This window comes from Macrosteles quadrilineatus, unplaced genomic scaffold (genome assembly GCF_028750875.1).
Source record: "Macrosteles quadrilineatus isolate MER2022 unplaced genomic scaffold, UCM_ALF_1.0 Scaffold_2__2_contigs__length_208266976, whole genome shotgun sequence".
NCBI lineage: Eukaryota > Metazoa > Arthropoda > Insecta > Hemiptera > Cicadellidae > Macrosteles > Macrosteles quadrilineatus.
The window spans coordinates 153,009,380-153,026,489 of record NW_026542595.1 but is presented as its reverse complement, the minus strand read 5'-3'; the positions used below and the strand labels follow the sequence as shown (position 1 = coordinate 153,026,489).

General features: G+C 33.7%; 1 protein-coding gene across 1 annotated transcript in view; it reads right to left on the bottom strand.

The window, feature by feature from the left end:
* Positions 1-2,559: 2,559 nt before the first annotated feature.
* Positions 2,560-17,110, bottom strand: part of LOC128985040 (uncharacterized) — a 29,028-nt gene continuing 14,477 nt past the window's right edge. The window contains exons 5-6 of the mRNA XM_054404416.1: positions 15,864-16,004; positions 2,560-2,708 (exon numbers count right to left, since the gene is read on the bottom strand). Coding sequence (XP_054260391.1) covers positions 2,560-2,708; positions 15,864-16,004 — 290 coding nt within the window. The remainder of the gene's footprint in view (positions 2,709-15,863; positions 16,005-17,110) is intronic.

The window sequence follows — 17,110 nt, the reverse complement described above, 5'->3', positions numbered from 1 at the left end:
AATAGAATTAGTTTAACAAGTACTTAGGTTTGCTGCATCAGGGAGGGTAAAACTGTTTAATAGTTAGTAAGAAATAAAAACGTTTTCCAAATTTGATCAAAATATGTTCATAAACAAGCAAACTACAACAGTTTACTTATTCTCCATAAGAATAACATGGGAATTTTAAATTTACAATTTTTTTGAATTTTCTCCGTAACCATTAGGCGCATAATAACGCTCCAATATACTAAATTATTTGTTTTTTTAAGCTCTACAAAATGGTTTGGAAAGAAATTGCTAAATTTTATGTTTTTTAGGTCAAAAATGGGAAAAACCTATTTTTACCCCATAAAACCCCCCGTAAACCCCCGTTCCCATGGTCCGATCATGCTGGATCGCGAACTTGTTCGAATAAACGTAGGTTTACACGTTTGTACCAAATTTCATCAAAATCGGATCATTTTTGCTCGAGTTATCGTGCTAACGGACACACATATATATAAATATATATATATATATATATATATATATATATAAATTTGAACGGATGTTGTTTTTGGCCTCTAGGGACCTCAAAACGAAAAAAAAATCGGTCCCGCGTCCAGGTCTTACCATGAGTACTACGGTAATAGCTTATTCCCTATATGGGAAATTCGCTAAAACCAAAATTTTTACCAGAGTTGCATTTGATGTCTGTGGGACTTACATTGTACATTGCTACATTTTATTTTCATTTGCATAAATATATTTTAGTAATCACATAGCTAGTGGTGTAATAAGTGTGCTATAAACAAACAAAACGACTCCAGTAACAGAAACTACACGAAAACAAATAATTGACTCAACAGAACAAGTATCAATTGAAGTCCAAACACCATCATTATTTTGATTTAACAAATAATTAATCCATCCAGGGATGTAATTATACCGTGTTACAATTCAACAGCGTTATACTGATTACATTGATTCAGTTGACATAATGACTAGTAAAGCCTGTAATTTTCTCGCCAGCGAACAACATGTTGTTGAATGGCTGAATGATTGGGCGTTGTCGAATGTCTGTGTATTGAAACAATAGTTAAGCTTTTATTACGGTTTTCTATTAAATAGGTAAACTGTTGCATTTTTACCACATCGCTTAAAAATTCTTAATCGATTTTTATACAGAGTTTTCAAAAAGGTGGGCACATAGTTAATTTACGTTCCTTGGGTAAAAATAAGCAAGAAAGTTCAAATTGACATACTGTATTATTTTTATAAAATTTCTTTGATCCTACCCCCAAGGAATTACTTCAGGTACACCCTGTGCATATATGACTAAACATAATGCATGGAGTAACGGTGCTAGTAGTATGATGCGATTCGTCCAAATAAATAACCACTATATACATTGTAGAGTAATTGTTTTTACGTAGGCCATAATCTACACATTTTGAAGCATAACACTGACTTGCATAAATTATAGGTCTTATGAAATCATTTTACTAAACACTAGCTGCTATACCCGTGCCTTGCAACGGGAAGAAAATGTGACCTAGAGAGCTATTAAAGTATTTCTGATGTGTTTTTAAATACGGCAACTCTATGATTTAGTTTGAAAATATAAGTTGATTTTAAAAGTGTAAACCTACTTACTTCAAGCCCCTACTTTGTATGTTAATAGGTCCAAAAGAATATGACAACATACCGTACCTTAGTGTAGCAGTAACATAAATTGCTTCATACTGATCTGATGCTTCACGAATGACATGTTTTACCATAATGTATTCTTCAACTTTAGTCAAGCCTCTTTACATCTAGCTTACTATATAAATTACAAAATGAAACCTTGAGCAATAATTTACAAAACGTATACAAACTTTCTTTAAAACCCATAACCCTCCTAAATCTACATAAAGCGTCACAAACATCTTTTTCGAGTAAATAAACAAACACCACTTTATTGTACTGACCAGCTGTTTCATTAACTGAATAAAATTAAATCATGTAAACTTTGGAAGCATGCCAGGCGTAGCCCTTTGGAAATCAGCCTGTGGGGCAGAGCCCTTAGGAAGTTCGTCCATATAAATACTTTTCGGCAAATCTACACACTCTAAGCTTCATTTTGATGTGCCATATGCCTATATTTTTATTTGGTAAATAACCTTAACCGTTTACATAAAATTTTATTGTATCACTTTAATAATATAATAGATACGCTACCGGGAAGAAAACACCCCAATGTTCAAAATGTACCCGAGCTTTAGAATGAAAAACACTTGACTGAATTTGCTGGTATAAATGAGTATTATTCTGAAACACCAACCATTTGATAATTACAATGTGATCAGCTATGTTATCTTGTAATACTAAGCCCCACAAACTATTTTAGTATGAAAACTTTAAAAAAATTTATAGCTTTAATAGTAAACTTGTTTGAACTTACTCTTTGAGTAAAAGACTGGTTATGCATAGTATACTTTGGTATCCAAAATACCAAAAATTATACACCTCAATACGGAGTATAAAAAGGAATAAAAGCCAAATCATTCAAACTATTTTCCAGACTTACTACGTCCCCTATTCTCTCAACTGTGCCTACCTTTTCTCCCGAACTTCCTCCGGAGCCAGTCCATGGTCGCGGGGCGTGTACCGTGTACTGAGTGACGACGGAGGACTCTGGGTATACAGACCAGGACATTTGACACCGACACTGACACCCGACCTAGCACAGTCTCGGCCACAATCTGCTGTATATCTTCACCATTCACTCACCTCTGAGGTCAGTGGAAATCGGCATTGAAAATATACCTTTTTTCTACAGTGTGTCTTAAAATGTTTATTCTCCATTTTATCTTTATTTTGACCTATAAACTATTTCCCGGAGTGCGGATGTTTACGTACAGGACACTCCATATAATGTATCTACGGAACAAGCTGTTGTGTCTGGCTGATTTCTATTTTTTGTTTTTTACGTGTTTCAAGGCAGAAAAAAAGTGTACGTAAGAATTGTGGTTCTCAAAAACAGCATGATATCATATGGGTATTTGACATATGAGTAGATTTTTATTAATTCTTACTACAGTGTTTCCTATATGTAGTATAGACGGATAAAAATACAAAAATATTTTAGATATTCATACAGCCTTTTTTCGCACTCAATAATTTAATTTCACATCGAGTTTTTAAATTACATATCTATATGGAAATTTGCCATAGTTTTTAGGCATTTGCTTGCGGAAATTTGCCTAAAGCATTACACCTACTTTTGTGGCTACAATGTTTTTTTTTTTTATGTTGTTCAACATAAAATGTTTTTTTAAGTTCACCGATGGTCAGTATATTTTCGTCGATCTTTTATTTTTCGTCGAATTGTTTCTCGTATTTAGAAAAAACTCTAAAATTGTATCAGCGGATTTATAGATACTTCTTTATAGATAAGCCTGAACAAATAGAAAATTTTTTATAAATACCAACGTTTTTTATTAGAGCTTAAAAAAAAAATTAGCAAGATGATATTAGCTTTACATATAACCGTGCTTATAAGCTACGTAAATTAACTTTAAGAAATAAGTCGAAAGGCTCTTTTTATATTCAAGATATTGTATTTCCTAGTTACAACAATCCACGTTTGCTCTTGAATTCAATAATTGACAAATTTGCATAAGTTTATATTTAATTCAACAATTTACTGATTTAATGTTTGTTTCACAAACAATATTTTATCCCATTAAATGTTATAATTCTTATAAATAACTCACTATTTATTTATTTCAAAATAGGTATTTTTTACAATTACTCAACCATACAATATTTTAATTTAATTAATTAATTAATAATAATAATATCCATAATACAATTTGAATTCTACTAAATTTATCAAATTATTAACATTAACAAAATATTTTAAATAAGTAATACGAAATTCAAAATCTACTTGTACACTAAATAGTCAAGACTGTATACCGCGACAGCAAGTGTTGAAGGGGTGGAATGCTAGCCGCAGTGCGCGTGTATCTATATTGCTAGGCAGCGCCGTGTAATCTAAAATGCGTAGAGAAATAGAGCGTGAAACTACTAGTATTGGAATCTGACTATAATTACGCTTAAAATTGAGAGAATATGAAAACAGCATGTATAGAGTTTAAGTAAGTAGAAATATTTCGGACTTGATAAAATAATAATAAGAAATAACCCAGTAAAAGAAGGACTTTTTATTTACAGATGTGATGGGGTTTGAACTGTACCGTTGCTAAAAGTTAACCATTCGGTGAAGTGAACTTTAAACTAGGTATAAAAAAACTCGTTTGATTACCGTTGGAAATTTTGGAAACCATTATTGTAGGATTATACTAGCAAATTACAAACCTGGATGTAAGATTGTTCTAGATATTTGAATATTAATTATTGGAGACGGATTAACATTGAAATCATGACTATTGTAAAGGATGTACCGAACTGTGCATTTATTATCCATTTTAACATTATGTTTTAGCAAGATAGAATAGGGGACGGTTGTTGAATTTTAGGAAATTTAATTGGAAACGCATTATAAGTATGATTTTAAGGATTAAAAAAAAATATTTGAACTTACAGGAGAATCCATAAAAAAGTACATTGATTGGTTTAAGAATAAAATTAATCGTGTGCTACGATTTAACATGTTTTTAAACTTGTTCAGGTAACTTTTGTAAAAGTTTGCAGTTAGAGAACCAGTAGAGGTTTTGGAATTTTAAGAAACATGATCAATTAGTTTTTTTACTGATTGGTATATATTCATTTTCCCAATGAATTTTCAAGTCTATTTCAGATAGGTATAAAATAATTTTGGTACGACGAATATTTTCAAATCTATTGTAACCAGCCGATCTAAACATACCGATAAGAGAAGCGGTGACATTTTACACCGATATTTCTGTTTTACTGTGTTGTTATCAATCAGATTTATTATTTGACTGATCATGAAATAGTTCTTACATGGTTAATTATGGTTGGTTACGGATATTGACATTGGCTAAACACAGAATACAAGTATGCTAACGTGAATCGATAACTTGAATAAATAAATATGGAATGCAAGCAGCTCTACCTTCTAAGGATTAGTTCTTTCTTCAAAGCCAAGTGAAGGTCAAACCGCCACTCAGTCAAGAATACCAAGTAGTTTCTTCTTCGAGACAAAAACTTCCTTTTATACTTTAATCTAGATGGGATTTTCTCGTGGATGGAATTGATTTCCTTTGTTGCAATCTGCTTAAAAACTAGTACAGTATTCGTTTCAATTATACATGCATTTGCGTGTACAATGGAAACATTATAGAAAAGGCTGAATTAATTTATGTACAGTGTTTCCCACTATTGCGTTTAATAGTTACAGCTAAGTGTAAATAAACGTACTTTATTCGCTAAAGATTGTTTAGCGTGAGCAATTTTTATTAAAATCTTGAAATAGTAAAAAACAATTACAAACATAAAACACCGAGTCTATACTTGAGGTTAGTCATGATCTGATAGCTATAAATATCGCAATCAATACCGTCTGAGCTAAGTCTGCCACTCAGATACAGATGAACAGTTAACACCGAGTCTATACTTGAGGTTAGTCATGATCTGATAGCTATAAATATCGCAATCAATACCGTCTGAGCTAAGTCTGTCACTCAGACACAGATGAAAAGTAAACACCGAGTCTATACTTGAGGTTAGTCATGATCTGATAGCTATAAATATCGCAATCAATACCTTCTAAACTAAGTCTGCCACTCAGAAACAGATGAACAGTAAACACAGAGTCTATACTTGAGGTTAGTCATGATCTGATAGCTATAAATATCGCAATCAATACTGTCTGAGCTAAGTCTGCCACTCAGATACAGATGAACAGTAAACACAGAGTCTATACTTGAGGTTAGTCATGATCTGATAGCTATAAATATCGCAATCAATACCGTCTGAACTAAGTCTGCCACTCAGATACAGATGAACAGTAAACACCGAGTCTATACTTGAGGGTAGTCATGATCTAATAGCTATAAATATTACAATCAATACCGTCTGAACGAAGTCTGCCACTCAGATACAGATGAACAGTAAACACAGAGTCTATACTTGAGGTTAGTCATGATCTGATAGCTATAAATATCGCAATCAATACCGTCTGAGCTAAGTCTGTCACTCAGATACAGATGAACAGTTAACACCGAGTCTATACTTGAGGTTAGTCATGATCTGATAGCTATAAATATCGCAATCAATACCGTCTGAGCTAAGTCTGCCACTCAGATACAGATGAACAGTTAACACCGAGTCTATACTTGAGGTTAGTCATGATCTGATAGCTATAAATATCGCAATCAATACCGTCTGAGCTAAGTCTGTCACTCAGATACAGATGAACAGTTAACACCGAGTCTATACTTGAGGTTAGTCATGATCTGATAGAGCTATAAATATCGCAATCAATACCGTCTGAACTAAGTCTGCCACTCAGATACAGATGAACAGTAAACACCGAGTCTATACTTGAGGTTAGTCATGATCTGATAGCTATAAATATCGCAATCAATACCTTCTGAACTAAGTCTGCCACTCAGATACAGATGAACAGTAAACACCGAGTCTATACTTGAGGTTAGTCATGATCTGATAGCTATAAATATCGCAATCAATACCGTCTGAGCTAAGTCTGCCACTCAGATACAGATGAACAGTAAACACCGAGTCTATACTTGAGGGTAGTCATGATCTAATAGCTATAAATATTACAATCAATACCGTCTGAACGAAGTCTGCCACTCAGATACAGATGAACAGTAAACACAGATTCTATACTTGAGGTTAGTCATGATCTGATAGCTATAAATATCGCAATCAATACCGTCTGAGCTAAGTCTGTCACTCAGATACAGATGAACAGTTAACACCGAGTCTATACTTGAGGTTAGTCATGATCTGATAGAGCTATAAATATCGCAATCAATACCGTCTGAACTAAGTCTGCCACTCAGACACAGATGAACAGTAAACACCGAGTCTATACTTGAGGTTAGTCATGATCTGATAGCTATAAATATCGCAATCAATACCTTCTGAACTAAGTCTGCCACTCAGATACAGATGAACAGTAAACACCGAGTCTATACTTGAGGTTAGTCATGATCTGATAGCTATAAATATCGCAATCAATACCGTCTGAGCTAAGTCTGCCACTCAGATACAGATGAACAGTAAACACCGAGTCTATACTTGAGGGTAGTCATGATCTAATAGCTATAAATATTACAATCAATACCGTCTGAACGAAGTCTGCCACTCAGATACAGATGAACAGTAAACACAGAGTCTATACTTGAGGTTAGTCATGATCTGATAGCTATAAATATCGCAATCAATACCGTCTGAGCTAAGTCTGTCACTCAGATACAGATGAACAGTTAACACCGAGTCTATACTTGAGGTTAGTCATGATCTGATAGCTATAAATATCGCAATCAATACCGTCTGAGCTAAGTCTGTCACTCAGATACAGATGAACAGTTAACACCGAGTCTATACTTGAGGTTAGTCATGATCTGATAGCTATAAATATCGCAATCAATACCGTCTGAACTAGGTCTGCCACTCAGATACAGATGAACAGTAAACACAGAGTCTATACTTGAGGTTAGTCATGATCTGATAGCTATAAATATCGCAATCAATACCGTCTGAACGAAGTCTGCCAACTGTAGCAGACGTAACGTAGGGTATCCCGACCTCGGAGAGGTGTTGATAACAAGATCCCCCGTTGCAGCATATCTGTTCACTCAGTTTACAATTATACATTGCCCCCCCCCCTTAAACCATTAGCTATCCTGATGTTCTGTAGGTTTTTTCATCTTGTTCAAAATGTTATGTTTACTTTCGTGGTCTTTTATTTATTTATTTTTTTACTCATTTTTGAGTTTTGTGGCGTCTTGTTTTACCTTTGAACCAAGTTAAATGTATTACGAGATGCTGACATTTTTTATATGGTTGTCAAATTTTATCAGATCTTTAAATATTTTAACACAATCCTTCACCATTTACTTGTACTTGCTGAATAAGTAAAAAAACTATAATTTACTTTGTGGAGTCCTGAATAATACGATATTGCCACCTTCTAGTTAGGAAAATCTTGCTGAAAATATAACACATACGACGTCTCGTTATGTATAATATCAAAACATTAAGGGAACCGACTGAAAGATGCATACTAAAATATTGATACATGAAACTCAAATACAAATATTTTAAGGTAAAATGAATGTACTTTTACTATCGCTAAGCGTTTTAACTATATTCACTTATCGTAGGCAAGAAAACTGCTTCCTGTTTCCGTTGGGTCATTTAAAATTTCACATCCTATATGGTCACTAGACAACGGAAGGATCTTCCCTATCTCCCAAAACGAGGTGGGGCGGAACTTAATTTCATTGATTTCATTTAGCATATGAAAGTACAATCCATTTAACCTAAGCACTTAAAACACAAAAAATTAAATATTCAAAGGTATATTTTAGCTATTGACTTCCCAATAAATATAATCCAGTTTAACGCTGAGCCAGATTTGTTACTATAAGGTTATAAGTATAATAAATAAAAATGGCATTTTTACGACTTTTCACATCTTTTCTGAATTTACATGATAAGAGACTGAGTTTTTATCAAACTTATCACAAGAATTACCGTTTGTTATAAATTCCAAAAAGTTATCAAAAGGAAGGCAGAAAGTTTAAATTGAGTCAACTAGTTTACAAGCTCGTTTCGCTTTAAAGCAACTCAATTCAGGCCATATTCGTGTAACTTGTTTCTTTGATGATATCGAGTTCCGACCAATACTCATTCAGTGTATGTAAGTTTACAATGTAAGTAAATACTGATAAAGAACTGTTAAAGTTTAAGGTATTTATATTGTATCGTGCTACGGATATGAATTAGACCAGACCAACATACGACAGACGAGGAAAATTGTGTCGGATATGAGCTGAATCATGAACCAAATCGTGCACGGAATTTAACAAACTGTTGTTAGCGCAGCCATAAAACCGATTAACCTGTAGTCTTGTGATACATGGATCTATCTCTAAGTAAATAAATTATGCCTAAATATAATCCCAGACAGCACACTTTATCCCAGGGACATCCCATAGTAGTCCCATATGTCCTGAGAATGTCTCGGGATATGTGAGCTATCCTCAGGATATCCCGCAAAATCCCGGGACGAGTACGAAATCCACAGGATATCCTACAATATACCATAATGTCCCGGGATTTGTAAGTTAACCTCAGGATATCCTGTAAAGTCCCGGGATATGTACGAATGCCATAGGATATCCCAGAATGTCCCATGACATCCCGGGACATGTACAAAATCCACTGGATATCCTGTAATGTCCCGTAATGTCCCGGTAACAAACTGAAGAAAAAAATACTACCACTGATGAAATGTACAGTATATCAAAATTTAAATGTTCAACAAGGCCAATATATATAATAATTTGTTTTTTTCACTAGTGCTTACAGAAACTTGGTTTCCATCTTCAGGCTGTGTTTACACTAGTACAAAAAGTAAATATTTACTTAATAAATTAATTTTAAACAAAGTTAAAACAGATGATTTAAAGGATATTGGAAAAATAAAAATTAATATTAGAAAAATAAATCTTGTGAATTTTGGATATGTTACAGTGTTGTTCTTGATGTAATTATTTTCAGTAATTCCGAATTTATAATTGGGCCGTCTTCATTATTTAACAAATAATTTTGGTCTGTTTTTTTTCTAAAAATAAGATTCCCACGCATTAAGATGTTGAGGTTTTATAATTTATTTTAAAAGTTTAAGGTTTCCCAGATTGAAAATATGTCTTGTTAATACTATGGCTAGCAAGGGTTGACTTTACTTTACTGACATATTACTACCACTGAGTTCAGGAAAACTAGAGTTCTATCATAGTTGTGTGGAATGTGAATTTAATTCTAACTTTAAATTAATAAAACAACAACAAAACTAATTTTAATCATATAACAATCAATTATTACAGTGCTAATCTAATGGTGATTAAATAATCTATATTCAAATACCAGTATCCTCTCCAACTACCAGAAAAACAATTCAACTACTTGAGGCCTAAACAGATTAACAGAATCATATATAGCCTATACTGTAGTATCAAAAATATTTTAAGTATTGCGACCATTGCAACTGTCGGCTACTCTTTAACCACTTGAAAACACCCATAATCAACAAGCGCAGATAGCTCAGGAGGTAAGGTAAGAGGCTCACAAGGCGAAGGTACCAGGTTCGAAACCCATCTGGACCAAAAACTTTTTTCTCGTTTTTTTCTTCAAAATTTGTGTTTATTAACTATTTAATCAATTTACTAAACTTATAATTAAGCTTTTCATACTAAATCTATATTATTTTGTGTTTTTTATGTTCAGGCCCAGACCACACTTATCCCAGGGACATCCCATAGTAGTCCCATATGTCCTGAGAATGTCCTGAGGACTACCCTGGGATGACCTCGGATGTCCCACGGATATGCGTGTGAGCTTATCCGTAGGACATCCCCGGGCGGGGACATTACGCATTCCTGTGGATATCCTGTGATATCCCAAGTTGACCATAGGACCACTATGGGATATCTTGCATATCCTGTCGCAATATCCGTGGGATGTCCTGAGGAGAAAGTGTGCTGTCTGGGATTCTTAGGTAAAATCTTAAAAAATCATTTTCATTAATTAAATGATTTATCTTCAATAATCTTTGCAGAACAGGTTGAAAAAATTGACACATTTGTACAACAATTTTTGGCTTGTTTGTTATAAAAAATACATGCACTCATTTTCATTTAATCATTGCAATAGTTAGTTTTATTTACTGTACAGTATTACCATTAAAGCTATACAACTTTCTTTAAAAAAAATATATGGCACATACACAACGTCTCTCTAGAAATCTATCAATTCCATTTGTCTAGCTCGTTTTCACCCGCTACACTTCACTCAGTGAAAACTAACAATGTTAATATACAATTTCGGATGTAAATAGTATTTTCTCAACATTATAATCATGTGGCCGTTTCCGGTGGGCACTTAACGGCCACATGTTATAACGTAATTGCCTTCCCTCTGCTGAGCTCCCCTACTAGAACACCTGCTAGTTGCTGTAAAACTGGGTCAACCTTTTGAAAGACTCTTTTGTAAATACCCCGAACCCGTTTATTCTTAATAAATAAAGGCTCGTGCTTCTCTTTTATGTTGCTTATACTATGTGAACGACTGGCATCAAAGAAGATTATGAACATCTTAATCACCTTTCATATTATTATCGAAGTGTTGACTGCTGCAAGAATAACTTTAGTTTGTTGGTTGGTCAATTCGCTCGTACTGCATGATACAATTAGTAATGATTTTAGCTAAAGGGAATGGCACAGTTTTAAATTTAACATTATTAGAGAAAATGTTTCTAGGTTTAGTTTCAAAAAGAACACATACGAAAATACAAAAATATACAAAAATTAATGGTTGTTGAAGAAGAGTTTTCAGTAAATCATTCAATCTTTTTTCTTCTTCGAAAAAACAAGGTAATGTCTACTTAAGTTTAACACTGAATGTTTGAAAGAATATAAAGTGAGGTACGGTACTCAAGTTAGAAAAATACAGAGAACCGAAATATCCAAAGTAATCTTAGATAACTGATTAAACAGAAAAGTGGAAATTCACCAAGGGTGTTGCTAAAAAAAAGCTTCAATTGGTACAGTTTTATTAATTTGAAAACTGTGTTTTTGAAAACACTACAGATGACGAACCTGTATTGTTATAGCCTCGTTAAAAGGAGGTCTGTACTAATAAATCAATTTACAAAACTAGTAATTTTATAAAATATCAGAAAAGCACAACTTTGGTAAAACTTATAAACATATTAATTGTGTCTTATTGCCTTTCACATTTTCTTTTCAAATATTCAGCTGTGCCCTTGGCACAAAATATTTAACCTGAGAATCATTATAGCTTTTTCCCAAATGTGGGTACCATATTGCATTATTTTAATTTTTTTCTCTTTTGATTACTATAACCGTTTCTGGGAACACGAACAGATCAATTCACACGGCATGAATGGATGCAAATAATCAATGGTTAAATGCCACAAGGTGACTCGTGCAAGGCGAGTACGTTGAGTATGTGTGTGTGTGTGTGTGTTAGTGTGTAGTTGTATTGACTGACCCACTAACACCGACCGACAACTGTTTTCATTATTCACCCCGACAGCTTGGGTAGTGCGTGGAAGGGGGGGGGTAGTTTGTAGAGATGGGGTGGCGGTTCGATGATTGTGGGGGGATTTGAATTACATAATTAATTGATAGCTTGTGAAATTGTAATCAAAATTACCTTAATTTTAATTACTGGAGTGATTTTATTGATTGCCGTATGTATATAAACTTCACATAATCTTAAACGATCAAAGAAAATTACATTAAACAGCTAAACATCGACTATTCAAACTGATGTGGCTGGAACTTTTGGATCTTTCAAACTAAACTTTACTTAAAACTATCGAAGAACATACACCCAAACACCAAAGCCCTTAAAGACTTTCAAACTTTGATACCTTTCAAATTTAACTTGACCTATTCCCAACTATCAGACACTACTTTGAAGCATTCAGGCCTAAAGCTCTTCACATGACACCTTCTTGTTATAAACTATCACGTGATCACTCTAGTAGTAACTAGTTAATTAGTAATAGTTACTATATTGTCGAGAGCTGAAGGGAACGGTATAACTTCCGGATATAACACGAGTCATGTACAACGTCTCAAAATGTCTAACATGTAACTCTAGCCTAGAAATATGGGTTGAGCTGAAACTTCATAAGTGGAGGATGTAGCGTGAAATGTGTTGGACAGCACTAGACCATTAGACTAGATTAGCCTGAAATAAATTATAAAGTAGGTATCTATAGTCAAAATTATAAATTAAAATTGAGTTTAGCCTTCAGTATACAATAGTCACCAAGATTTCTTTATGATTAGATATGCAGTACTTCATAACTATTTCCAATATAAAACCGCTTCTTAGTTTCAAAACTAAGCAGAAATGGTATGACCTTTTGCATAGCTACATAACTGTCTTCAGTGCATTTTAATCTATTTTAATTGACTGTACGTGCTATCAAATTAACCAGATTTTTTAAACTTTAACTTTTTTAACTTTAAAGTCGAATTGGCATTTTAAAAAGGAAAGCTATTATAAATGGTAGTTAAAATATGCGGACTATTACTCGTATTTTGAGAGAAATTCAAAATTTGTATTTTTATGACATCACTAGGAAATGTTTACTATTTTAAGTTAGGTAGCTACAACCCAACAAATTGAAAAATTAAGTATACTTAGCTCATTGGTTACAGTAGTATGTGACCATTCACAACTACTGTATATTAAAATTAAAAACTATTACGGACAGGCACAAAGCTTACGGTTTTATGTTACAAGAGTAGATTTGTACAGTTCTGGAGCCAAGCAAAGCTCAAGAAGGTTGCAAAATTAAATTAAATCTCACAATGCTGTGAAGACCAACCTTGAAATCATTGACGTCACCAGTATAGTTCTCAGAAACTGCAATGACAGTAATACTCACAGCTAGGCAAGCATTGGTTGGCTGTTTTTAAGTTGGCATACGTTATTGTAAGGTAATAAATTAAACGTTTCCAAATCATTCTTGTTTGTTCTTGGCTCTTTCCTACATTAATTGCCTAGGTATATGAGTTATAGGGCTCGCCTATTGGTTAGCGTCTCTGACTTTAGTGGTACTTCCAAAAAACCTTTATGGGTTTGGACCACTTTTACTTAAACGATTTTAGTTTCACGTTGACTTTAAATAAAATGCCACTGGCAAAAAAATACATCAGATTTTGTTGACCAAGATTGTGACAGGGCGTAGTATTGTTGTATTGTTGTGGAGGTAGCGACGTAGCTTAGCGTGTGGATCTATCACTTTGGTAGGGGAGCTCCCCTAACAGTAAACCTGGGTTTACGACGTCTAAACTCTAAACCCCAGACCCTCGCTGGTGGATAAGCTAGAGGGAATATCCTAGCAAATAAAAAGAGTTGTCAGCACTTGCTTCACAGTAAATGACAAAAATATAACATATATTTGCATTCGTTAAAGTTGGTGGTTTGAGAGTAAATTTTATGTAAGACCTCTCCTCATGTAAGAACGATATTTTGAATGAATTTAGACGGTTCTGTATTTTAATTATGTGACTTTCTGAGTGTTATAAGCATCACCAATACTTTAGAAAGTTTTAACTGTTTGATTCAGAATGTACTCGCATTTACTTAGGGTGTCTCACCGAAATTTTTATTTTTTATTTTGGGACTTATCGCTTTTAGTACATCTTAACAAAACACTAAGAACTGTGTAAACAATTGGGATGTAAAAGATTTCTTTTGTTATGTATTTTAAAGTGATGGAATAGTACTGAAGATAAAGGTTCAGATCTTGTTTATTAATATTTTGATTCCCTGCGTAATACGACTTAAAACTAGCAGTATCGGAATAGTAAGGAATTTGCTATAGCGAATCTAAGCCTGGCTGAAAAGAAGCATCCAGGAGGTAAGGAAGAACACACGGGCATAGTTTATTATAAATAAAACTCGAATATAAGATAACAATTTTGTTAAATGTTTTCGAATGACCATTATTGCTGATTTGGCGCACCTATACACATATAAAAGTAGTTAACACTACTTCAGATTCCTTTGGACCTTTTAAACTTTTTACCTTGACATTTCCTGGTCCAAACTCGACTCGAGGAATCTGTTTACCACTTTCCCCTGTCACAGGGGACATCTAAGGTCGATAGTACCAAAGATGGCCGTCAGATGGCGTGCGTGCGCTCCTGGATGGAACTTATGATTTATGTGTTTCCTTGCCGTATAATTCCCCGACTGGGACCCTATTTAACTTGGTATAAATAAAACACTGCTCTAACATTAGACGAAGTTGGTAAAACGTCTTGGTAGGGGATGGTCGCAAAACTTTGGCAACTTGGCTGAAAATGGACACGAAATAAGAAGTCAAACAGCTGATTTCTAAATAACCAGCTGTTTAGAGGTGTGGTTTAAAGAATAGTTGTAGTAATATTTGTGCAATTTGTTCAAAATGCATTAATTTGAGAGTTTAAAAATTGGAAGATATACAAAAAAATACATTTCAAACTTGTCATTACACAGTTTTTAAACTGACCTAGTTTTTCTGCTCTCGTTTCTTAAGTAAGCTAAAACCAAAATGTGCATAAAACTGTTCTGAACAATATTTACTCTGTTAAATGATCATAAATCGGATTCAAACCAATTTTAGACGTCCTGGAAATTCAAGGGCTGACCTCGGATCAGCTATTTATCAGTGAACTACATACGAGTGTGAACTCGAAGTTAACGATACGTGCGTTATCATAACTCAAACCAGATAATTAAGGCCAACTTGGATTAGTTAAATAGATTTGACGTTAAACATGTTAAATTGAAACAAAAACCAGAACAAACATGTATTAAACATGTTTAATTTTTATATTGAATTATTAACATTTTAGACAAACCTCTTAAATTTGTTGTTATGGTTTTTAGCTTGATACTATTATCAAAACCAAAATATCATTACATTTAAGAATGATATAGTCAATTTATAATCTGTAACATCTACTCTATTATGTAGCAAAATCGTATATATAAATATATACATATACTAACGTGACTACACCTTGGCCTACGCTGGTAAACAAAAAAAGATTAATTACGCTGTGCTGTATCAATTAATTAGCAAAACCTTTAAACACAATTACCAAATATAATTTATAATTATAATCGAGTTAGTGACCCACCGGGCGCGAAGGCCGGACGAGGCTGTTCATTGTTGTCCAAGGACTCCAAATTGCCACATGGTATTTGACCCACTTGTCTTGAATTTGGACCCCTTTGTGAGAACATCCGTCTCCTGTCTGTCTGTCTGTGTGTCTGTATGTCTGCAAGTCATCGCGATGTACGTTTAGTGCTAAGCGGTTTCGAGCATGATTTTAACACTTTACAAATCGCTCAATTATAGCAGAAAGGTCAAGACAGCGATTTAAGATATTTAAGTCCATTTTGGGAGGAAGGATCTTGAACACGTTTCTAAAGACTAACTACGATGACCCTCCTAGGTTGTGTACACTTTTCAAATAACGTACACTATTACACTCATTTTTACAACAATGCTCATTTTGTTTATGTTGTTATTCTAACGATTGATTGTTGCAATAATAGTTCATCTCCAAAAACAATTGATTGGCTTGGTAATCTAAATATTAATGTAGTAAATTTGAGACCTTAACGGAATATGTGATTATGACCCTACAAATAATTGATAAGACATACAGAACAAGCTCAATACATTTTAGTGCATTTTAGCCAAGAGGTTTTAGCTTTTAAAACCAAGGCAACCTTTAACCTTTCAGGCAATGTCTTGCCCTTTAAGCAATTAAGTGCTAATTGAAAATGTAAAACTCGTTGAAACTAATGACAAAAACCTTAATTGTAACAACCCTTTTTGGCAAAAAGCACTATAATTGTGATCTATACATTCGAAGAGGATATACTTTTTACATGCATACTTTTGAAATAAATAACTCGGAGTATCATTCTAAAAAGAGTTATATTTTAATTCAAAATTCTATAAGCTCGATTAATTTCATTATGAAAGATTTGAATGTTAATACATTCTGTACACACTGTACCGGATAGCAGTCTCATTTTAATTTAAAGTTATCAATTACACTACACTAAATCGTTATGCATAGTAATAACATAGATCATATTTAAACTTTGAAATTAATTAACACAAGTGTGTATCTAGATAGTCCACTGACCCAGAGCGCGATACCATTATCATTGTCTAGGTGAAGGACGTAGAGCTGTCAAGATCAATTGATGTCGCTAGCCCTGATGATGACGTAATTTGTTATGAGATCATGTAAAATATTTGTCCAATAACATACCACCGATGGGCACTAGGTTATTGTAAAGTGGTAACATAAAATGTTGTCAAATAGAGTGACCACGTAACAACCTTACAAATGTAATAACGTACGTC